This window comes from Myxocyprinus asiaticus, chromosome 49 (assembly GCF_019703515.2).
Source record: "Myxocyprinus asiaticus isolate MX2 ecotype Aquarium Trade chromosome 49, UBuf_Myxa_2, whole genome shotgun sequence".
In the NCBI taxonomy this organism is placed as follows: domain Eukaryota; kingdom Metazoa; phylum Chordata; class Actinopteri; order Cypriniformes; family Catostomidae; genus Myxocyprinus; species Myxocyprinus asiaticus.
The window spans coordinates 12,673,144-12,698,859 of NC_059392.1; the positions used below are offsets into that span (position 1 = coordinate 12,673,144).

At 39.3% G+C, this 25,716-nt stretch overlaps 1 protein-coding gene across 3 annotated transcripts; it reads left to right on the forward strand.

The window, feature by feature from the left end:
- The first annotated feature begins 457 nt into the window (after window positions 1–457).
- On the forward strand, window positions 458–25,610 carry LOC127438117 (SHC-transforming protein 2-like). Of its 3 annotated transcripts, none has more exons than XM_051693398.1 (14): window positions 458–599; window positions 4,706–4,951; window positions 13,827–13,897; window positions 17,033–17,093; window positions 17,914–18,033; window positions 18,320–18,373; window positions 18,505–18,556; window positions 18,644–18,770; window positions 20,219–20,396; window positions 21,643–21,736; window positions 22,489–22,659; window positions 23,018–23,307; window positions 23,664–23,817; window positions 24,784–25,610. In XM_051693398.1, the coding sequence occupies exons 2-13, from the start codon at window positions 4,811–4,813 to the stop codon at window positions 23,790–23,792; spliced, it is 1,488 nt and encodes a 495-aa protein (XP_051549358.1). In that variant the 5' UTR covers window positions 458–599; window positions 4,706–4,810; the 3' UTR covers window positions 23,793–23,817; window positions 24,784–25,610. The 3 variants fall into 3 exon arrangements, with proteins under 3 accessions (XP_051549358.1, XP_051549357.1, XP_051549356.1); XM_051693397.1 differs by lacking the exon at window positions 458–599 and adding an exon at window positions 837–956; XM_051693396.1 differs by lacking the exon at window positions 458–599 and having other exon boundaries at window positions 3,810–4,951.
- Window positions 25,611–25,716: the final 106 nt, after the last annotated feature.

Sequence of the window (25,716 nt, forward strand, 5' to 3'; positions counted from 1 at the left end):
TTGTTAATGAATTACACAGTTTCCGTTTCACAAGTATCTTGAAATAACTGTTGTTGAAGCTATGCATTCAAATAACGAATCATTTTGTGTACATTTTAACACTATATTTTGCTATCAGTATCCCACATGTGCGGATTACACCGACAGTCTGTTGCTTAAGTGAAAATGTACTCTTTTTTTTCCAGTGCTATTTTATTTTTCAAATGATTTCACACCATCAAGTTTTAGCAGCATCTACTAATATTATCATTATTTCCCTAAAGTTGCACAATTCATATTCTAGATCTACAGAGTTTATTTCTTTTGCAACTTGACAAAAAATGGCATTGGTCAATAGAAGACCAAAAAAACAGAAATGTGATTGGATCTGTCATTGGAGGAGGTCTGCATATGTAATGGTGTGCCTTCATGAGCAAGAACAAACGAGAGTTTCTACACTGTGGTTCGAGTGGTTTCTCACCCGTCAGGCTCAAACTTCACATCTCTCTATCTATAAAAACACTTTTGTTTTCAATGTCAAAAGTGTCAGTTTGCATGGATTTTGGGGACTTGATTTAAGGCTGTCTTTGCATCCTGCTTTGCTAACATCTCTAGTTTTGGTGAGTTATGATTCATTTGCATTTTGTCTTTTTTTGCCCTATACATTCCATATTTAGACTATTTTAGTGTATGAGATTTTTGTGATAAATAGCAACAAACGTTGCAAGTGCATGCTCATTATGTCCTTTGAATGAGGATGTGGTTTATGCCAGGTCACCTGATTTGATGGTATCTTTAAACAGGCAAATATTAATATGCCATTTTATCCACATTGACCACAATGTAACATGTACTGTCATGACAATGTGTTAGGACAGATACTAGCATAAAACATATTGCTAGCATGGTAAATGTCACAGATCTATTTTTGCTTCTTGTGGAAAAGCTACTTTTCCCTTTGTGCCGGCCTACTTTGGGTAAGTGAAATGTTTTTAACTTTTATTCATTTCAGCTTTTTGGCTCTTCACCACAAATATTATTAATATACATGTTTATCCTACAATTGCCTTAAAGGAATATTCCGGGTTCAATACAAGGTAAGCTCAGTCGACAGCATTTGTGGCATAATGTTGATTACCACAAAAATTTATTTCAACTCGTCCCACCTTTTCTTTAAAGAAGCACAAATCTGGGTTACAGTGAGCCACTTACAGTGAAAGTGAATGGAGCCAGTCGGTAAACGTTAAAAAACTTATTGTTTCAAAAGTATAGCCACAAAATGTAAACAATATGCTTGTTAAAATTATTTTAGTGTGATAAAATCACTTACTTACCTTTTCTGTGTAAAGTTATGTGCAATTTGCAACTTCATTGCCATGACAATGTAATGTCAACATCCCCTGAAACCCTTAAACGACTGTAAAAATGACGATTTAAACAACTTTACAGCTCAAATAATACATGAGTTTTAACAGAAGAATTAATGTAAATGCTTTTATAAAATTATAAGCTTCACATTTCTGCCTTTAAACCCTCCAAAAATTGGCCCCATTCACTTCCACTGTAAGTGCCTCACTGTAACCTTGATTTTTGCCTTTTTTTTTTTTTTTTTTTTTTTTTTTAAGAAGAGAAGAGATGAATGATTTCAAATAAATTTTTGTTGTTATCAACATTATGCCTCAAATGTTGTCGATTGAGCTTAACTTGTATTGAACCCGGAATATTCCTTTTAAACAACAAATTGCAGAATATTAGCCTCTTTGTCCCGGTTATTTTTTGCCAGTTCTTTTTATGGCTAATTTGACAAATGATTATATTTGTAACTAAACTGAGTGGTAAAAGGACCCCCTGTTACATTCTGTATAAAATTGAGTTTTGCATTTTAAGCCTAGCCTTTAATACCATACCCAGTGTATTTACATACTGTTATGATACTTGCATTGCAGATCCATTAAAATAAACATTATTGATGTACATACATTAGTCATACTTGTACATCAGTACATATACACATGTATATTACATTTTAATTTTAAGGGACAGTGAAACATTTAGCTAAATATTTAGCTTTTTAACTTGAGCTTTGGTTGAAGTTAACTGACCGGGTAATATGTATTTTTGCTTAACACACATTATACATTTTTTTTCCACAAAAATAATTTGAGATCAAATCTTAATTGGCGAACACCCTGCAGTATCGCCATGGATCCCCTGTTGAAGACCACTGTTTTAGTGTATAGTTTATTATAGTGAGGTGTGACGATTTACATTTAACTCACTTCAACTTAGTCTAAGATGTAAGATTACATCCTATTTGTCTTTCTAAACAAATGAACAAAGTAAGCGTAAATAAGGAGAAAGGGCCAGAGAGCTCTAGAATTGAACATTTATGGCTCCCAGAGGGGCCGTGCAGAGACATAAATGAGTGATGAATGATGAAGTCTTGTTTTCTCTTTTTCCTGATACTTTTCTCTTTTGTGTTCTCTTTTGCTGTTTTGCACTTAACAAAGATATTGATCCAACATTGTGACCCTGCACGTATACTCTAACTAATTGAAAATGGTCACAGTGACCCTATTCTCGACACTAAAATTACCCTAGCTAGGCGTGCAAGGAGTGCGACGAATGGAAAAAATAACAAAAAATCTCTGCACTAAACCTCTGAGAGGTCACCCCAGAGCTGTGTGTTGATTTAGGAAAATGCAACGCTTATAAAAAGGCACATTTGTGAGCCACGAAGCAAGTGTGACTTTGTCAACACCACAGAGCTGTGGTTTCCACAGGCAACAGTAACGGAATATATAATATTTCGGTCCTTCCTGTTTATTTTGCCTAGTGGAATCTTTGCATTTACTTTTTTTGGGCTGTTGCGAAAAAGAAAAAAGTAATGCCAGAGTTCAAAGGAAGAGACGTATTTGTTAAACAGACACCTCTTCTTGCGCAAGTCCTCTAAAATAAATAAAATAAACTCATCTGTTTGCTTGACTTTGTTGAATTCGACAGAAAGAGAAGACCAGGGAAGCTTTAAAATGGTTCTATTATCCATAATGGGAAGAACACATTGTGAATGGAGAACCCAATTTTGTTAGGTACTTAACTTATTTTATAATTGTATTGTGTATTAAAGGTGAAGTGTAATTTTTAGTTTTTCGCTTTAACATATATAAATAAATTCACTTTATATGCAGAGGCAACTAAAAGTAATCCATTCGTAGGTTGATTTCTCTGAAAACTCTGTGGCACTAGCAAAGCATTGCTCTGAATTTTTTAGCATCCCGAGTCCTGACCAGCCCAAGTTAGCAACAATGACTACACAAATGGTGTTGAGTTTGGGGCAGGACTATCTGTTTGCCCGACTAATAGAAGATATGGAGAGTGTTTGGGAAACTTATTTGAAAACAGTAATTATTTTCTTAATGTCCTTTAGGGATACTAGTTGCAAAGAAATTATACACTTCACAAAAAACATAGAACTCATATGTATGCATTGTGAAAAGACAAGTGACATTCTGAGATGTTATGGGACAAGACTTTACTCTTGGTCTTGACTCGTTGTGTTATTTGTAATCATTAATTTCCATTGGTGAGCTGAAGCGCGCAGTTTCTACACCGCTAGCATTAGCAAACTGCATCTAGCGCAAAATGATTACACTTTTATTGGGAATCAACTTGCTTGTGGTTGTCTCTGCATATTAAACTAGGATAGGAAAAGGAATTTTAACATAAAAAATACAAATCACCTTTAACTACTGCTGATGAACTGAAAACGTAGCTTTGTACGTGCTGGCTTGTGTGTATGTGTACAAAAGTATGTGCCTGACGCTCTATGGAGGTACACAGGCAGATGTGCATTAGCTAATGTTGCCTGAATGCAGCTGGGTTGGGCAGATCTAATAGACAGACCATAACACTATGACATCATCAAGGGAGGGGGGAGCAGGGCTGAGATAGAAAGAGAGAGAGAGAATGAAGAAGCGAGGGAGGGAGGGATTAAACGAGCCACACTAAGGGACAGAGCAAGCTGTCAGATAACAGAGATAGAGCGAGGGAGAGAGAGGACGAGTGTATGTGTGCAAGAGGACGCAGGGCAAGACTCACTCCACAGACAGAAGGTTCACCTCCCAGTGGATTCTTGTGGATTTCTCCATTGTTTCCACTGCATCTTTCCTTTTCCCCTTTCCCTAGCCATTCCCCCTTCCCCTCTCCCCCCCCCCCCCCCCCCACACTCTACTCTCTGCTCTGGACTGCTTCTCCGGGCATGCTACTTAAGTCCAAGTATGGCCGCTTCCGGAACGACTCTGTGACCTCCTCTGACGACCTGATACAGAGCCTAGCCATGAGCGAGAAGGTGGTGGCCACGCCGGTGGCCTCCTCGTCCACACCTGGCTTGGTGCTGCCGCCCCTGGAGACCGCTTCCCTTCCTCAGCCCTCGGACCAGGTGCTGGCCGAATCGCCCGGGCTGGACGGCGAGCAGGACAACACCACCACCTTCTGCATGCTCATCCCCAAGATGCCCCAGTGGAAGTTCTCCAACTCACTGCTAAGCCGAAGCCCCTCCAATAGCAGCTCCAGCTCTGGTTCCAGCAAGGACTCTGGCAGGGCGACTGCATCCGAGAGTTCTGCACCCGCTTCTGGGGGTGCAATTGCTGCCAGCGGTCCTGTGGCTAGTCTTGCAGCTGTGTTTAACTCCTGTGACCCTGTTTGTGTGGGCCCTTGTTCCCTACAGGCTGTTAGGCGGCAGAGGGCCACCGGGCGATCACCCAGTCCCAGAGAGTCCAGTGCAGGGGCTAACGAGAGGAGTCCAGGGGGCTCTGGGAGCTTCAGGACAGGGATGAACCGGAGGACCAGGGTGGAGGGTATATGGCTGGGAGATAACTGCACCCAGAAGGGCAGCTTCATCAATAAGCCTTCCCAGGGGTGGTTGCACCCAGACAAGAAGATAAGCAGCATGGGGGCTTCCTATATCGTCAGGGTGAGTCCTGTGTTTATCAGCTTGAGATCTAATCATGATTTCCACCTACATTTGCTTTGCCAATCTCAATACGGCTTCACTGCAGTCTCATTTATAGATCATCTGACAATTTCTAACCTGTTTACATTCATTGCACCATTATATGCAGTTCTAAAGAAGCATAGAGGGATTTGATTGTCATTGCATGAATTCTACTGCAAGCTTGTAAACAACAGGAACATCTTGCAACTGGGTTCCTGCAAAACTGCATATGATATGAGAACAATGAGGCTCTCTTTGCAGCAGCATACTGGTTATGAGTGCTATTGCTCGAGGAGAAAGGAGGAATATATCATTTAATCCAGATATATTGCTTTGTGTGGTACAGTGACTGCTGCGTCAGAGCAAGGGGAGTTATGAGTAAACAAACAGCAGACATAAACAACTAAACTACAGTATAACTGAAGGAAGGTAGGATGGTGGTCATTGTTTATGATAGGAAATGGAGTGATTGTTTTTCCCAAAAATTTTAATTTGATCCCCAGATGGAAACTGCAAAATTCCAGAAACACCCCCTCTGGGATCAATACAGCCTTATTCCCTTTCAAAAATCGAGAGTTCATGGCAAATTTGCTGCAAACTCACCACTGATAATTGTGGCAAATTGTCCTTTGTTGCCAAAAGTTTGCCGGAGATTCACCACTAGCGGTGAAAAGCTGCAAACTTCTGGCAAACATTTGCGGCAAATCACAAGCTCATTTGCATGAGAAAACAACGAGCTGCAAACTTGTGGCAAATTTGCGACAAGTTTGTGGCAAGTTTAGGGTTTTTGTAAGGGTTTGCATGTATGTGTGTGTTTTTCTTTCTTTTTTTCAGGAATAATAATAAAATTAGTTTTTTAGGGCCATAACCACCATAGATATTAATAGGTATGTTATAAAGGCAGATTCATATGTACCAAGAGACAACACTTTTGAAGTTTTGTTGAGTCCACATTGAATACTTAAACACTTATTCCTAATACAAGAATTGTTTACAATTGTATACTTAAGTTATAAGTTGTTAAAGTAGACAAATCCTGTTATATTATCTCATCAAAACAACACATAGGCTAACCAAAGACATGCTGTTTTCCAAGACCCTGTGGTTACTCTTGCAGTTTGTGAAATGCTGTGGACATAAGCCAATTTCTTTGCCCTCTGGGCTGCATTTTGGTCAGTCAAGTGTTACTAACACTGGCAGACTATTTGACGTCAATGACAGCAATCCTCTCTCAATCCAGTTTCTCACCCCTCAGCCCATGCACTCTCCTAACCCCACCATCTATTGTAACCACATAGCTCTCTCTCTCCATTAGCCTAGACTGGGCCTGTGTACGCTCCTTAATTGCATTACTTAGGGCACCATTCATTCGTTTATTCAATTACGTTTAATCACAGTCATTTGCATCACATGTGTAGCAGAGGAAGTAGACCTGGAAGAGGGGGGCGCACCTCTTAGTCAAATAACACCATGGCATATTGGTGCACCACAAATAAAGGGATTTTTAGATTGGGCTTAAAATTTTGACTACGGTGTTGACGAAAGCTAGCAGCTAGCTACACAAAAGCAAAGGTTTTTCAGAACCCAGATTTTATATTGGACATCAAGTGGCCCTTTACACAGTATTAAAACATTTACATTTATTTGGTTTATTATTGGTTTCTAAATGTCTGTTTCAGTGATTAATGCTCTTGGCAGCAAATAAAAAAAAATTTACTGCACAAAACCACACTAACCCTCATTGCTAGCAAATTTTTATTTAATTTGTATTTTATATATTTGACTTATTTTACTTATATATTCACGTAGCCTGTACATGTTAGCATCTAGCATCTAACAGTCTAATCTGACTAGCTTCTACCAGATTTTGATTGAGTTTAATTAGAGTTTTATTGGTGCAGCCTTTGACATCAACACCAAGTGAAATGGTATGAAACGCTTTTTCTTTTAAAAGCTGATAAGATTTAGTTTTCCATCAAAATGGTTAGTTGCATTTTCTTATATGATTTTGGCATTGTTTTTTCCCTGCTGTCACCATTGCAATCTTTTCAGAACAGACCATTTTTGGGTCGCAACACCAATTGACAACCACTGCTTTTAAATACCGCATTTCTGTGAGTGAATAGGACTTTTGTGCAAACTGTTACATAAACCCAATGCTTATAGCCTAATTTGTTCGAATCCTAGATGACAAGCTCTCTAAGAACAGAAGTCTATTTAAAAGCAGCCCATGAATTACGTAGGTTATATCTCCTTCTTTTTATAGGAAGGAAAATTTTCACTGCTCATTTCTTCATATGCAAACATTTCCTTTCTGAGAAAAAGATGTAGGTGTGATCTTAGAGGGACAGTGTGTAATTTCTGCTCCACTAGCATAAATAAATGGAACTGCAAAAATATTAACTTGAAATAAATATTTCTTGAACACTGTCCGTCTTCCATTGGTTACCAAACAGATAGTCCCGCCCCAAACTCTCGACATTGGTTTAACCAAAGTTGCTATGTCAGGGCAGTTGGTATTCTCAAAGAAACGTTTTAATGTTTTTATAGCGCTACAGAGGTGGTGTTCACACTTTTCAGGGAATCAGCCTACAAATAGCTTACTTATAGTTCTCTCCACATATTAAGCTGATTTAAGAAAGTATTTTAACATCGAAAAAATTACACACTTCACCTTTAAGTCTGTAACCCACATATATTGTCAGGAGGATATTGCTCATGGGTTTTAATACAACAGGACAAGTGTTTAAGTTGTACAAACATCATCCATATAATAATATGCATTATATGTAGACCGATATATCAGTTTAGCTGATTAATCAGTGCCGATAGTTTAAAAAGAAACTATCGGCATAGATTTTTGCTGATAACTGATAGTTTCTTTTTTTTTTCTATTCCTCATCAGTAAACCTCATGTGGTGAAACATATACATATAAACTCACCTGGTGAATATATAGGCTGCAAAAAGCGTAATTTGGTAAATACTTAAATTAGAAATAGAGTATTGTAAGTTAGCCAAGTCATTTCAAAATAAGAGTCCCCAGTTTATTTCGGACTTGTTTAAAGTTGAAAGTCCACCGTAATGCACCGAATCTAAATTTTTCTAGTTATTATTGAGATTGTGGTTGCACAATAAACTGCTTTTGGAATTGTATTAATTTTGGACTCTTTTAGCCTCAATATCTGTGCCCTTCATTGTAAGGAAAGACTCATTTTTCTTTATCATTCTATAAGTTAGATTTAAAAAACGATTGGCCAGTTAATCGGTTATCAGCAATTCCCACCACTTTAATTATTGGTATTGGCAAAATCCATTATCAGTCGACCACTAATATGCATCGTAGGTATGGACTGGTTGTCAGTAGAGGTAGCCATTTCTTCTGCGTGCCCTAATTTCATTTCTTGGAAATATATTTTAGAACTTCGTTTCAGCGTTTGCCATGAGGAGAGCGTCATTATGAAGAGTGCAAATTCATCACACGGCATATTGTGTGACAGTGAGGTCTTTGAGAAAAAGAGGAAGAGAGGGAGAAATAGAGTAAAATAGAAGGAAGATGTCTCATCACACTAATTGAACACTTTCCACTGTCGATTAATCTTGATAAGATGCACGCATGGCCTGCTTGGAAAGAAGGCCCTTAGATTCCTGTGATCTTTGCGTATTTAAAGGGAAAGTTCACCCAAAATGAAACTTTAAAAGTTATAATTTATTCACCCTCATCTCATTCCAAACTCATATGGCTTCCTTTCTTTGGTGGAACACATAAGGGTAAATATTGAAGAATTTACTGGCCGCTCTTTTCCAAATAATGAAAGTGAAAGGTGACGGGCTGTTGAGCACCAAAATGACAAAAAAAACACCATAAAAGTTTCACAAAAGAAGTAGTGCACTATATTTTTCTGAAGCCATATGATAGCTTTGTGTGATGAATAGACTGAAATTTAAGTAATTATTAAATTATTTAATATGTTCATTACATAAAGCTATCGTATGGCTCCCTTTGAACTTCTTTTAAGGTGATTGACAGGCTGAGATGCCATTCAAATACCTCAGACCACCACTTCCACATTATTTTTATTATTTTATTTGCATGACACTACTGTATGGCTTCATATGGACTCCTTTTTTTCAGTCTCTTTATTTTGATTTTGAGTAGGACATAGCTTAGTAACATAGTACAATAGATTATATGGACTCCTTTTACCATACTTCCCCATTGTTATTTATTTTATTTATTTGTATTATTTCCACAAAGCTATTGTATGGATTCATGGACTAATTTTACAGGCTTTTTTATTTTATTTTTTATTTTGGAGCTAGCCTGAGTTGCCATTCAATTTCATAGTATAGAAAAGTGTGGCCTGTACATTCTATAACACTGCTCCTTTTGTGTTCCACAGAAAAATTTAAGTCATACAGGTTTGAAACGAAAGTTTTTGGGTGAACTATCCCTTTAAGACACTTTGGTTGTGTATTGCACTCATTCCTTGTGCCTTATGAAAGGAGTGAGTGCTGAAAACATGATAATGCAACACTAAGGGACTGATTTATATTCATACGGAACTTTTTCAAGGTCAGAATCAGTTGTTAGGGACTTCCCCAAAAACACAGAAGAATTCGATTACCGGAAAAAGAAAGCCAAGAACTAGTTTTTGATGTGGCCTAAATGTTGACATGAACAAAAAATGACACATTTTATTTTACCTTTACTCAACAAGGCAAATCACCAGCAAATATTACAAAAACTCTGTAATCATGTACACACCCTCACGTCATTCCAAACCTGTTTGTCTTTCTTTTTCCCATGGAACACAAAAGGAGATGTTGGGCAGAGGTAAGCAGTTTTTTTTGTTGTTGTTGTTGTTTTGCATACAATGAAAGTGAATGGTGACTGAGGCTGTCAGTCCCTTACATTCTGCCTAACATCTCCTTTTGTGTTCCACCTAACAGCGGTTTCGCATATCCTCCGTGAGCTGGGTGTGAGCAGGGCGTGAGCAGCGCGTTTTCGTTTCGACACCCATATTAACAGATTACACCCTTCAGATTGCAGGCGTGAAGCCTGGTTTATACTCGCCACGTCCACGAGTTCGCGAGGTTGCGTGCGATAAAAATGATGTCATTGTGGCGTTGGCGGATGTGCGCTTTGACTTCGCTAGACCCCATTCGCGCGGCGATGTGCATACCATTTTTTGTAACTAAGGAACAGTGCGCGTGGCGCCGCATTAAAAAATGAACGACTTGTGTGTGGCAACATTGGCTATATTTTTAAACATGTTCAGAGACAATGCAAAGTAGTTGTGTCTGACTGGCAAACTACTACTTCTCACTACTACTTTCTGCTGATTCAGATGATATTTTCTCTGGGCTGCCCCCTGTCGTTTCACAGAATAGTACAATGGCAGGCGCGTCAAGTATAAACGCCTCTCGAATTTAAGGAGGTGCGAGTGCAGTCTCCGGTGCCAGGTGAAAGTATAAACAAGGCTCGAGTCGCGAGATGAAGCGTCCCAGACGCTGCAGTGAGCGGATAGTAATACCAAAGAATATTTAGCAGAGATGGGCCACTTCTATTAAAATTAATGTGAGAAATTGAAACGTTCAACCAAGGAGCTCTGAGCACACAATGGTCAACTGGTGTAGAAAGGAAGTCCCGCCTTACAGTTAAAAGAGCCAATCACCTGGGGGCCTGGGTAGCTCAGCGAGTATTGACGCTGACTACCACCCATGGAGTCGCGAGTTTGAATCCAGGGTGTGCTGAGTGACTCCAGCCAGGTCTCCTAAGCAACCAAATTGGCCCGGTTGCTAGGGAGGGTAGAGTCACATGGGGTAACCTCCTCGTGGTCGCAATTAGTGATTCTCGTTTTCAAATGGGCCACGCGGTAAGTTGTGCGTGGATCGCGGAGGGTAGCATGAGCCTCCACATGCTGAGTCTCCGCGGTGTCATGCACAACAAGCCACGTGATAAGATGTGCGGATTGACGATCTCAGAAGCAGAGGCACCTGTCATCACCTGTCCATCATCTCTAGAACGCACATGCACATTAGCTACACGAGCCAGGAAAATTGCATTTTGTAGTGTAATATGAGGTAAAGAATTACAATTTATGATACCAGTATTGTCAGATTTTATTGCTGATTTGAAATATGTTCTTTGATCGTAATCTTAACCTACCATTTTTGAGATTGTGGTCTTTCTCCATTCAAGTAGATAGGAGCTGCACTGGCATGACTGGAAATAGCCTCCCGAGAGCCTTCCAAAGATGGCCGCCAGTGGACTGACTTGCTAGAAAGACTTTGGTTATAGGCGCTGAGCCTATTTATTGCCGCGCGGCTCATGCTGAACTCAGCGACTCTGGGTGCAGTAGAAAACTAAAATAATCAGGAGATTTTAGAAAAGACACAAAAACAAATAAACAATATTTAAACTGAACCAACTATACACTATAATTTCTAGGTCTGCATCTTGACCAACATTTTTGGAAATTTCAGTCTTTCTCCATTCAAGTAGATAGGAGCTGTACTTTTATGTCGCTTGTTTACAAAGAAAAAGCTGCCCAGCCTGCCCTAGAGCATTTCAAAGATGACCTCCGAGTGGACTGACTTACTTTGATATATCAACCCATCACAACCAAGTACGCTGATAAACAAGGGCACTTGACTGCCCGCCGTTGCCGTAGGAACCTAGAAAAGAGATGTGGCCAATGTGAAACCCCAAATGCAATGCTCATGGAGGATATGTGAAACCGGCGTAAGAAAGTTATACGGATTTAAGTGAGTCTGTCTGACGACAGAATTTTCTGAACAAGATACTTGTTTAAAAGACAACCTGGCACAAATATGTGACATCTAGTGACATATAAAATAATTTTTCTTTCCCCAAGACATCATAAATGATTTGAGACTACCCTCTATAAGCATCGGTAACCACAAACACACATCCACAGCACCTTTATTCAGACATACACTATATTGCCAAAAGTATTCGCTCATCTGCCTTTAGACGCATATGAACTTAAGTGACATCCCATTCTTAATCCATAGGGTTTAATATGATGTCGGCCTACCCTTTGCAGCTATAACAGCTTCAACTCTTCTGGGAAGGCTTTCCACAAGGTTTAGGAGTGTGTTTATGGGAGTTTTTGACCATTCTTCCAGAAGCGCATTTGTGAGGTCAGACACTGATGTTGGACGAGAAGGCCTGGCTCACAGTCTTCACTCTAATTCATCCCAAAGGTGCTCTATCGGGTTGAGGTCAGGACTCTGTGCAGGCCAGTCAAGTTCTTCCACACCAGACTCGCTCATCCATGTCTTTATGGACCTTGCTTTGTGCACTGGTGTGCAGTCATGTTGGAACAGGAAGGGGCCATCCCCAAACTGTTCCCACAAAGTTGGGAGCATGGAATTGTCCAAAATCTCTTGGTATGCTGAAGCATTCAGAGTTCCTTTCACTGGAACTAAGGGGCCAAGCCCAGTTGCTGAAAAACAACCCCACACCATAATCCCCCCTCCACCAAACTTCACAGTTGGCACAATGCAGTCAGACAAGTACCGTTCTCCTGGCAAACGCCAAACCCAGACTCGTCCATCAGATTGCCAGATGGAGAAGCGTGATTCGTCACTCCAGAGAACACGTCTCCACTGCTCTAGAGTCCAGTGGTGGCGTGCTTTACACCACTGCATCTGACGCTTTGCATTGCACTTGGTGATGTATGGCTTGGATGCAGCTGCTCGGCCATGGAAACCCATTCCATGAAGCTCTCTACGCACTGTTCTTGAGCTAATCTGAAGGCCACATGAACTTTGGAGGTATGTAGCGATTGACTCTGCAGAAAGTTGGCGACCTCTGCGCACTATGCGCCTCAGCATCCGCTGACCCGACTTTGTCATTTTACGTGGCCTACCACTTAGTGGCTGAGTTGCTGTCATTCCCAATCGCTTCCACTTTGTTATAATACCACTGACAGTTGACTGTGGAATATTTAGTAGCGAGGAAATTTCACAACTGGACTTGTTGCACAGGTGGCATCCTATCACAGTACCACACTGGAATTCACTGAGCTCTTGAGAGCGGCCCATTCTTTCACAAATGTTTGTAGAAGCAGTCTGCATGCCTAGGTGCTTCATTTTATACACCTGTGGCCATGAAAGTGATTGGAACACCTGAATTCAATTATTTGGATGGGTGAGCGAATACTTTTGGCAATATAGTGTATGTCGCACTGTGAAACCGAGAGAAGGCGCGGAAGATGCATTACCATCTTGCACTATGTTCCTGTGACATTCTTGGACACATTAGTGACTAAATACCGAATGGATATTCAACAGCACCTTCAGCAGAGCACTTTCAGCATGTCCCAGAAGGGGCGAATTGCCGTTATACTTCTTACCCAGTCCACCCCCTCCAGCCATGATGCGGTTATTGCCGTCAATCTCCTCACACTTTGCGGTAATTACCCTCCCCAATACAGCTATTAGGCTGTCCTGTTCGGAACCGCCGAGAACAAGAGGTCTCGCCGAGATTATACGTTTTGTATTTATCTGTAATAACATGCTGTTAGTCTACAGGCGCACATATACAACACTACATGCGCCCTGCTGCCATTATTGTGCAGTTGTGCTGTTAAACCACCCTTGTTTGTGTGTGTGAATGAGAGACAGACAATTGTTGCTGTTGTCTTGCCTCAAAGCATCTAAATTGTGGACTCTGGGTCTTGCCAACAGGAATTAGATATATATGAAGCAATGATGACCTCTGGGAAATTAAAACTAATAAAGCATCATGAAAGTAATGTGTTCTCATTTTATTTATTCTGTTTTCTTCTTCTTCTTTTTTTTTCTTTTTTTTTTTTTTGCAGTATATGGGTTGCATTGAGGTTCTGAAATCCATGCGATCTTTGGACTTCAACACTAGGACACAGGTCACAAGGTAAATTTTGTTTTTTGTTTGGATTGCACTGAACCTGGATCAGTTTTAAGCCCTATATATATATATATATATATATATATATATATATATATATATATATATATATATTATATATACATTTTTCTTAAGTACATCTACATCAAAGTTTAAACCACAAAAATCTCACCCGTCGCCCCCATTTTGTTTTGTATTGTTTTTGTTTTGACCTGTTTTTTTTTCTTTTTTTCTGTTTTATCTGTTTTGTTTTTGTTGCATTTTGATCTGTTTTTGTTTTGATTTGTTCCATTTTGATCTGTTTTTGTTTTGTTTTTCTCTGTTTTGATCTGTTTTGTTTTGTTCCATTTTGATCTGTTTTTTTTTTTTGCTCTGGTTTTGTTTTGCTCTATTTTTGTTTTGCTCTGTTTTGGTCTGTTTTTGTTTTGTTTTGTTCCATTTTGATCTATTTTTGTTTTGTTTTTGTCTGTTTTTATCTGTTTTGTTTTGTTCCATTTTGATCTGTTTTGTTTTGTTCCATTTTGATCTGTTTTTTTTTTTTTTGCTCTGATTTTGTTTTGCTCTATTTTTGTTTTGCTCTGTTTTGGTCTGTTTTTGTTGTGTTTTGTTCCATTTTGATCTGTTTTTGTTATGTTTTGCTCTGTTTTTGTTTTGTTTTGCTGTTTTGATCTTGTTTTGTTTTGTTATGCTCTGTTTTCTGTTTACAAATTTTTTTAATGTGCATGGCATCGACAGACGATGAAATAAAAGTTAATTGTGACACTAAGCTATTTTATTTGAGTGATATAGTTTATAGATTATCATTTTTGTGGTTTACTCTTGGTGTGGTTTATTTACTCTGTCTGTACTTATGTATGTATGCATTCATACAAGTCAGTTTGCATGCAGTAGGTCATATGTGTTTATGTATATCTGTGCAAGCATGTGCATTCTTCCAGGGGAGCAGAAGGGCGGAGCTCCAAAGTCCCGAGGGCAACAGCAGACTCCCCCTCCCTCCTTTGCTCATCGATCAGAAGTAACCCGAACCACATGGCCCATGATGGCCTAAAGTGCAGATAGAACAATCGAGATGGAGACGGAGTGATATAGCCATGTATTATTAATGACTCCCACTAATGACTATGGAGGCCTGCTGGGACATAAAGATGATGCAGATTGCATGGGTGGAGTTTGAGTTGATAAAAAGAGAGGACTGGAGAAGAGTGGTTAGTTTTGAGTCGAGATCTGCAGTCTGTTATGACATCACTGAAGAAGTGCAGGCTAGTTATAATGGGAATGCTTGAAAACGACTACCCTAGAATCTATTTTGCTGGAGAAACTGCTTGTAAATCAGCTGATTTGCAGTGCTCCGGGGAAAGAGAGAGTGTGGGTGGGCTTTCTCATCTGTCATTGTCATGTAGTGTGGCCAACAGGCAATTTCTGTAAAGTATGAAGTAAAAAAATAACAGGCACATTGGCATCTGGCAACAACGAATACTTTCCCAAAACACACTTACACAATCGCAGTCATCAAAATCACATTTTGCCCTTTTGTATCATTTATTCAAAAGATTCCCTATAAAGTCCTCTATGGGAGAGTTGGCACATTTAAAATATTAATGGGATATTTGATATCAGACATGCGTTTCGAAGTCAGTCAGTCCTCTGTAGTCCTCATAACCCATGATGCTCCTCTGAGTTTGCCAAACACTCCACTGTCATTAAAACAGTGTCATTTCAATTTTTCCTTGTGCTGTTCCGTCTTGTGCACATCGAGCACTCAGCATTTAAAAGTACACTTTTTTTTTTTTTTTAAATGTTTTAAACCACAAATACCTCCCCCACCCCCCCACGCCAACATACACACCTCCATTATTTTATTTTATATTTTTATCTGTTTTTTGTTTTGTTTTTGTTCTGTTTGATCTGTTTTTGTTTGTTTTGTTTTATTAGTTTAGTTTTTTTTTATTGTTCTGTTTTGATATATTTAGATCTGTTTTTGTTGTGTTTGATATGTTCTACTTTGTATTGTTTTTATCTGTTTTTGTTTTCTATCGTTTTTGTTTTGTTAGGTTTTGAACAGTTTTTGTTTTGTTTTTGGTAGTTGACTTTGTTTTGTTTTAGGAGTTGAGTTTTTTGTTTTGTTTTAATGTATTTCTGTTATGTTATGAGCCCATACGGATGTGTTTGATGCATGCACACTATACGACTGCTTTGTGATTATCTTTTAGCACAGTCAGTGCATGAACGAAACACAAAGAAGCAAACTGTCTGCATGTCTAGAAATCTAGGCAGCACGTGGACAGTCCAAACATATTGTGTTGATGACTAAACGTGCGTCACGCACACTGTGCGCGAGACGTAATGGCACATGAAAAAAAAACAATGTAGACTTTGCCCTTTAGGGTTAAGGATGAACAACCCATAAGTATTAAAATTTTGTACTATGGACATAACTGATAACTTAAATCGTGCACCTTGTTGAAGTGATGCGCTATTACTTAAAGTAATCAGCCCTATTAGTTTCACCTGGTGAAATCCCATAGACTAACAATGAAGGAGGGAACCCAGCCATATTTTGGAACCAGAATATCATTGAGACTTGTTAGGTGGTCTCTTTTGACTCGAGCCAGAAAGCAGACACCTAACAATGCACTAGAAACACATTAACAACCATTGAGAACACCTTAGCAACTGCAGACTCATGGTGGAGCGTTTGCACGGCAAGCACCGCTCACATTTTCTTCAGAAAATGTACAAATCTAGTTTTTGGTCTCTGAAAGTAGGTCTGAACTGATAATGCAGATATGGGGCATTGATGGTAAATTTAGCTCTGTTCTCATTAGTTGACCTCTAAGCACAGAGCATGGCGTTGGACTTTGTGGTGACATTAAAATGAGATGGATGGCTTTGTTGACCTGGTCCGTTTGATTAAGCACTATTTTAGCATTCAAACGGTTTAGATGAGATGTTTGTCCTGTTTGTGTGAATGTTCAGGCTCATTCCTGACATATTTTCACACTGTGACCTCGCTTAAACTCATGAAAAAAATAGTTTATTATGGTTTTTATGGGAAGACTGAAGAGATTTGGTAATACTTCTCTCAAACTACTCTGTGTGTGTGTATGTGTGTTTGTGTGTGTGTGTGTGTGTGTGGCACAGGGAGGCCATCAACAGGCTGTGTGAAGCCGTACCAGGAGGAAAAGTTGCCTGGAAGAGGAAAGTAAGAAAGAAAATCTCCCATATCATTTTTGTGCACAAAATCATTTTCTGGAACTGAAGTGTGTTTTTGAGCATCCCAACCAGCCCAATAACATAAACAGATTATCTGTTTGCTGACCACTGGAAAATGGGAGGAGTGTTTGGGAAACTTGCTTGAAAACAATCATTATTTTTGACATTAGCAACACAAAAATGGCACATTTGAGCTTAAAAATGTACACACTTAAGCAGTAGTTTTGTCTTATTTTCCAGTAAAATGTATAAACATCCTTAAAACAACTTGAAAAAGCAAAATTGTCTGACATAATAAGACTTGTTTTAAAAAATATGTCTTCTTGTGTAAAATGTTTCTTTTCTTACCCCATTGGCAAATTTTTAACCATATTCCGCAAAATAATTTATTGTGTGTATTTTCATGTTTTTTTTATTTTTCAGCATTTTTTCGTCTTGTTATCCAGTAAAACACCTACATATTCTTAAAAGTAAAGTTCTGTCTCATGTAAATAAGAATATTTGTATATTTTACTGGAAAACAAGACAAAAATACTGAGCAAGAAATTTTCCTGAACCTCCCTCAATTTTGTTAAATTTATGCTAAAACAAGAAAAACTCTTTGCCAATGGGGTAAGAAATTCTCTAAAAAAGGTCTTATTATCTCACACAATTTTGCTTCACAAGTAAATGCATCTTCTTTAAGGATTTTTTTATATATATTTTTACTAGAAAATGAGACAAAAATACTCATTAATTAAGAGGTTTTTGCACTGCATACGTAGCCTAAACATCTAAATGCATATTTTACTGCCCTGTCCCGTTTCTAGGCCGCCAACAAAACCCTCCAGTCCATCATGGGGAAGAGTAACCTGCGATTTGCTGGAATGAGCATCGGCGTCAACATCTCCATTGATGGCTTGAGTTTGCTTGTCCCGACCACACGACAGGTCAGCCCTTCCCGCTACCTCTCACAGAACGTTTGATATCGGCAGCTATATTAAACAAAGCTGATCCTTAGCTAAAAAATTTACCAATCATCACTACACTACCGTTTCGATTTCTTTAGTGTATTGTTTTGTATTTTGTGTATGCAGAACACACAATGCATTTGTCGGTCTGTAGATGATTATATCTCAGTTGTTTTGCCTTCTCCATATTGAAGTGATGCTGACTTTTTTTTATTTGGAGTGATACAGATATCACAGCCTCTTTCACTCTATCTTTTTCTCTCAGGTGATTGCTCACCACCCCATGCAGTCCATCTCTTTCGCATCTGGTGGAGATTCGGTAAGGCCTCTAAAATACTTCAGCTTGCTTATTGCCTTTTCTTGCAGCTCTGAAAGCTACTCTCCATTCTGTTTACAACATGCCAGCCAATCAGCTCTGATGCTTACTCTGAGTTTCATCCTATGTTTCAGGATACGCCTGATTACGTTGCTTATGTAGCCAAAGACCCTGTCAATCAAAGAGGTACTTTTATTCTATTGCTCACAGATATAACACAAGAGCCAGATTTCTCACATGTTAATCACTTTGCCCTGGCTCTCATCCTTCTAGCGTGTCATATCCTGGAGTGCTCTGATGGTCTTGCCCAAAATGTGATCAGTACCATTGGCCAGGCCTTCGAACTGCAGTTTAAACAGTTCCTACACAGCCCACCCAAAGCCATTCCCGCTATGGACAGGTGAGATTGCACTTCAACACAATGATTGGTTATAAAACATTGGTGAAAACAGCAGCAGATAATATAGTGACATGCAATATCAGCGCATATTTTGTGCATGTTTGCATTTTGGGCCTATGGATCCATCACAGCATGGAAGTGATGGTGGTCATTTCACCTGCAGTCAATGCAGGGCTTCAGATCCGAGAGAATCATTTTTCTTTTGCTGTTTTTATGGTTGAAACAGGATACACACAGGTCGTATTTCAGATCACCATCCTGTTCTGATCCCATCCTGAGACCATTATTTAAAGCTAAATTAATTTAAGGAGCTCTCAAAAACCACAAGATTTCTCAGTGTCACATGCACAACAGATCATTTATTTTTTTCGGGTTCAAGTCATTGTCGCTATGCAGTATTCACTACCTATTCACTACCTACCTTAAAAACACCTTAAAACAAGATAAATTTACTTGAGGAGAAAATTTGCCTAAGATATTAAGACTTGATCTCAGAGAACATTTTTTGATTTTGCCGCATTGGAAAATCGTTTCTTCTTGTTTTATGCATAAACCTAACTAAAATTAGATTATATTGCTAATAGGGTATTAAAAATACACTTAATTGAAGATATACAGTATTCTCCTAATTTTGTGTGCAATTTTGCGTTTAGTAGATTGATATTGTTTTAAAGGGATAGTTCACCCAAAAATGAAATATGACTTTCTTTCTTCTTCTGAACACAAAATTTCAGCTCTGAAGGTCCAAGTGAATGGTGACCAGATTTTTGAAGGTTCAAAAAGCAGATAAAAGCAGCATAAAAGTATAAACATAAGCCTCTAGTGTTTTAATCCGTGTCTTCAAAAGCAATATGATATGTGTGGGTGAGAAACAGATCTCACCCAAAACAAGTCCTTTATTACTATAAATCTTCACTTTCACTTTCACATTCTTTTTGTTTTGTTTTTGGCGATTCACATTCTTTGTGCATATTGCCACCTACATTGTTAGTCTATGGGACTTAAATATTTATTTGTTTCTTACTCACACCTATCATATCGCTTCTGAAGACATGGATTTAACCACTGGGGGTATATGGATTACTTTTATGCTGCTTTTTTATTCTTTTTGGAGCTTTAAAGTTTTGATACCCCTTCACTTGCATTGTGTGGACCTACAGAGTTGAGATACTCTTCTTAAATCTTTGTGTTCAGCAGAAGGAAGAAAGTCATACATATCTGGGATGGCATGAGGGTTAGTAAATTATGTGAGAATTTTCATTTTTGGGTGAACTATCCCTTTAAGGATGTTTAGATATTTTAACCAGAAAAGAAGACAAAAATACAGATTAAGAAAATGTTTTGTGTTTATTTAGTGTGCTAAACTCAATTGTTGTTTATGTCATGCAAAAATAGCACCAGTAATATCTTTATCTTAAAGTATTGTTTATTTATAATGGTTATGCTAGGAATATACGAACAGAGGATTCAGCGTGGGGTGATGATGAGGAGTCGTCAGAGCACGATTACTACAATAGCATCCCAGGCAAGGAGCCGCCGGTGGGGGGAGTGGTGGACTCCAGACTCAGGCCTCCTGCGGGTCTACTGGGCCACGTCCATACACAACCACAGAACAAATCCGCACAGGTCTATACAACTTATTTTAGATATAGAAATGCTCATACCAGACTTAGACGTTTGTGAATGAGGTAATGTATTCGCAAAGGCGAAATACTATACCATTTGCTAGAAATTGGGAATTCTTCAATATCAATGCATATTTAACCCTTTAACTTGGCCTGTCAAACCATTTATCATCATTTAATTTTTCTAAGTACCTTTTGTGAATTTCATATTGAGTCTGCCAAATATAAACCCAGTGGCATTTACTGATCAGCCTGCCTGAAGCGAGTAACTCCAGCTCTGGTTTGGACTTGAAAAAACACTCCTAATCTTGTTTTACTGGCCTGATTGATTCAATAAAAACCTGCATTCTATCTATATGCCAGAGTTCATTTAAAGGGATCATGACATGCCTTGTTTTATTATTTAAATATTGTATGTTCCTTAAGGGTCACTTATAATATTAGTAAAGGTTTTTGTACAGAAAACAGTCCTATAATTGTAAAACATGATCATTTTTGCAGGGGCGGAGCCAGGGGGGGTGTTGCGGTTGTAGTTTCCACCTCTAAAAACTAAACTGTGCCCAAGACAAAAAATGACCAAAGCAGCAGTTGCGAGCAGGGTGGCCAATGGGGTGGCTAGGCTTCGGTCCATGGTGGCCACGACCTCCCCCTGGCCACCCCCTAGCTCCGCCACTGCATTTTTGACCTTCATTCTGACCCTCTGTCTGAAACAGTAGATTTTGGTGCTGCTTCTCCTTTAAGACTTTACAGTACATGCCCACTGTTATGATTGGCTCTCTGTTCTTGACTGAACTGCTCTCTCTACTTGCCACCTCACTGCTCACTGCTACTAGGCGGGCTATGGAAGTGATAATGTAAATTAGGCTTTGATGTGTTGTTGTGGAGGCGGTCAGATGCAAATGTAACATCACAATATGGAGGAAGTAGAGAGCGAGTCGTTTTAGGCAGCTTGGTTTCAACAAATGCTCTTTTTTGCAGTGGGGAGGAAGTTTCCATTTTTGAAACTTACAGTATGTTTTTATAATACAATGACCTCTTATATGTCAAAAATTCAAGGAAAATTTGGTTCCTCGTGTCCTGATTTCTTTAAACTAATATGGATAGGAAGTATTATACCATACAGAGAGGCTAAATTTGTTATTATAAAGTCCAAATGAGCTCTGTTTCGCTAAAATAAGCCCAGGTCGTTACTTATATTCTGTATTCACAGCTACAAACTGATCTCAGATCTGTGCTTATTCTTTTAGACGGGGTCACCGGGCAAAAGAGATGCAAGCAGCCTTCCTGCCGCCCACTTGTGTTATGAAGTTCACTGGAATACAGAGAACAACAGTAGCTCAAGTGAGACGCCTGCTGGTTAATTATCAGTATTATGTTACTGTCTAGATGTCTTGTTACTGTGAAGTTTTAAAGGAATGACAACAATGTATTAACCCTGTATGGTACAGTGTAGTCAAATGGTAACATATTTATAAAAATATGATAATTATTCACTCATTTTATTTAATTAGTCCAAAAATGTATAATGTTTTCTGCACCATTTTCTGTTGTGGTACAGAGTTGCTATTTGGTAACGTTTCCAAAAATGGTAAAAAAAAAAAAAAAAAAAAAAAAATTATCTATCCATCCATCCATCCATCCATCCATCCATCTATCTATCTACAAAAAAATCAAGTGGAAAGCAGTTTGGTAGCACTATTACAAAGTCAATTCACCATACATTTTACGTTTGCAAATCATTTTTGATAAAAAGCTATGTCATTTATATTTCATGTGGTCTAATCAGGGCTGACGCTGATTTACAGGACCTGGTAAATTATTGTTTATCATGAACTAAATGTTTGTTTTGTGTTTGTGTGTGCGTGTGCAAATTGTCAGAGGACATTCCTTGTCGTCCACCCTGATGACAACTATGACTTTAATTATTGTGTTATGTAATGATATTTTCTCCTTTATTTGCTTTGATACCTACTTAATATGCAGAGACATTTGTATTAGTTCTTGCAATTATGTTTGGTGATGCTAGTGCCACAGAAATTACACACTTCACCTTTAAGGAACTTTTAAGTGTATTTTCTCCTGACCACTTATAGGTTTGACGTCAGAAGATGGTTACTTGCGAGCAGATGGTCATCCTCCTGGCAGCCGAGATTATGAAGAACACCTGTACGTAAACACTCAGAATCTGGACATGTTGGAGGCCTCGGCAGTCGCCCGAGGAGGACGAAGACCCGAGAGCCCCAAGAAAGATATCTTTGACATGAGTGAGTTTCACTACATAGTCCTTCTATCATTTTATAAATATGAGTGATAATAAATAATGAAAATGCCTTACACTCTAATGGGTTTTATCCCTGCTGAAAAAACATCTTATACCAGCCATTAGTTGGTTTGCTGCTTTTGGTTGGTCTTCTAACATGATCTGACTAGTCTGTTTGCTGGTTTTAAAGGTGTTGTGGGCACGTTTCAGACTAGCAAAATCAGATCTAGACCAGCTGAATAACAGCTTGGCCAGGCTGGGAGACCAGCTTAGACCAACAAACCAGCCTAGGCTAGTCATTATAGAAAATAGTTTTTGCATTAGCATTTCATCCTCTATGCTGACCAATTACGACCACACAGGGCCGTTTGAGGATGCCTTGCGTCTACACGAGGCAAGTGGAGTTTGTGTATTGGAGGACAAGTGGCCGAGCCCCCCAAGGCGGCGAGCCCCTGTGGCCCCCACAGAGGACCAGCTCCAATGCGAGATGTGGTACCACGGCCGCATGAGCCGCAGGGATGCTGAGAATCTACTGGGCCGAGATGGAGATTTCCTGGTGCGGGACAGCGCTACTAACCTGGGTCAGTATGTGCTGACGGGGATGCAGTGTGGACTTCCCAAACATCTGTTGCTGGTGGATCCAGAGGGAGTGGTGAGTGGAGCTTTATACCTCACCATACTGTAAACTTTTGGTCCATATCTAAGTCTCTTTGAGTTTGGCTCATTGGTTGTACGAAGGCAGTTTTTGAACTCAACGAAACCACACTTAAGTCCACTTAAAAAAGAGGGAGCAGGGGTACGGATCATATAGACTCCAGTATGGTTCACAATTGGTTCCTTTGCAAAAAATGGCAGGGGCAGTTAATATGTGGCAAATTTGCATTAAACAAAAATTGTTTCCACAAATTATTGCCAGAAGTTTGCAGCCCTTCACAGACAGTGGTGAACCTGCAGCAAACCTTTGGCACATTTTATTTTCATGAACTTTTAATATTCCATTTCCACTAGGTTCGGACTAAAGACATGCTTTTTAAGAGCATCAGTCACCTGATCAACTACCACCTGACCAACAAGGTGCCCATTGTTGCGGCAGAGAGCGAATTACACCTCCAACAAGTGGTATGCAGAAAGCATTGACCCCCACTTAAAGCCCATACACACGGTGAGAGTTCTAAAGTTTTCAACCCTTCTAACACAGAACCAGGAAAACCTGCTTTAAAGACCAGCATATGTTGAGTTTTGGATGCTGGTCTACTTTCCAGCATTGTATGTTGGTGTGCTGGTGTCCCCACTAGGGTTCTGGACTAGCTTAGACTTCCTTGGTCAATCAGCTTCATGACAAAGGCCATACTGGTCAACCAGCCTCACTAGGTGATACTGGTCCACCAGCTAGACCAGGGGATCTCAGCCCTGCTCTAGGAGAGCCACTGTCCTGCAGAGTGTACCTTGAAAAGCTGGTTCAGGTGTGTTTGATCAGTGTTGGAGCTAATGCTGTGTTCCAGACAACCCGAAACTGGGAATTCTCCCACCTCCTACTTGAAAATAACCTCTGGACATCTGAATTGTAAAGTCGAGGGAGATCGATCATACCTTATTTTTGCTTATGTTTTAAAAGCGAGTGCAAGAATTTGTATCCATGACTTTTATGTTTTTGCCATAATTGCCATAAGAACACTGAATTTTCTTAATGAGTCATGGCAGCATCTTGTGGTGTGTTCTTTTGACCGTGCCGTATAATTGACTGGAACACTTTGAGGTCGGAAGTGGAGCACTTCAAATCGGGTATTCCCACCATCGGAAGGATTTTATGGTTGCAGATCGGCTGGAATATCCTACATCTGACTTTGTATGGAGTGCATCATAAACTTTGAAGGATACTTGCATACCAAGAGCAGGGTTTAGAACCCATGAGCTAGACTAGAACTAACCAGCATTAACCAACCTAGACCAGCATGACTTAAGGCGTAAATGTGTCTTTACAGCAGGATACAACCTCCCCCCCCCCCAAAAAAAAAAAACAATATTGAGTTGTTTTTTTGTGCACCCTTTGTAATGTTAAGAGCTTTTGGATTGGTTAATCAATACAAACATTTTGAAGACATCATAATCTTGTGTTTTGTTATTTCAGAAAGCAAGGCCGTCCCCTGTGCCACCAATCTAGAGGCCCCACACTATTGCCTTAAACACAGTCTCTGAGCTTCCTCTGGAAATTGTGGGATATTGCTGCTCCTTAGGCACTGACCACAAACTACAGCTTTCAGCATGCCTTGCTCAATTTACATCTCCTTCAAACAACTGAGAAGACTCCCACACCCCAACTGAGAGTTGCACGTTGGGAAATAAAGTCCTTCTAAACCTTTCCCTTGTGCAAACTGGACCCTGCTATTCCCAGCAGACTGCTCTTGGATCAAAAATGTGAACTTACGAGACACACATAGACAAATCATCGTGTTCCCTTCCTCTCCTCTACATCTGTTTGAGCGTTCATCTTGACTGGGCTGTCGTTTCTAAATGTGATGTATTCAGCAACTGAGGTTGTGATCTTCTTTGATGATGCCTCTTTGGAAATCTGGACATCAGTATCTTGTTGTGCTTACAAATGTGGTCAACAGTTTGTTCTCAGGATGCAGTATTTGAAAAGGACATCATAAGCTCATAAGCTCCCTCGCTTTAACTCAGTCTAATGCAGTTGTATCGAATTCACATGTTTAATTTATAAACTCTCAGGACCAAATGTTGGGTCATGCTCATGTGATGTTACCTTTTTTTTTTTTTTTTTTATTATAGTGAATATTGTGATCCAGAAATGCATTATGCTTCATAATATAGGAGACAACCAAACATCTGGACATATTCAATTTCTCTGTTGTGGTTAATAACATAAACAAATGCCCACAGTTTCATTTAAGGTGTTCTAGTAATAAAGCAAAAAAGTGAAGTCGGGGCAGATCAATACCTTATTTTTTTATGCTTTTTTTTTTTGCGTGAACACAAGCATTTTGTGTACATGACATATGTTTTTACCATAATTGCCATAAGAACATGCAATTTCCTTAATGAT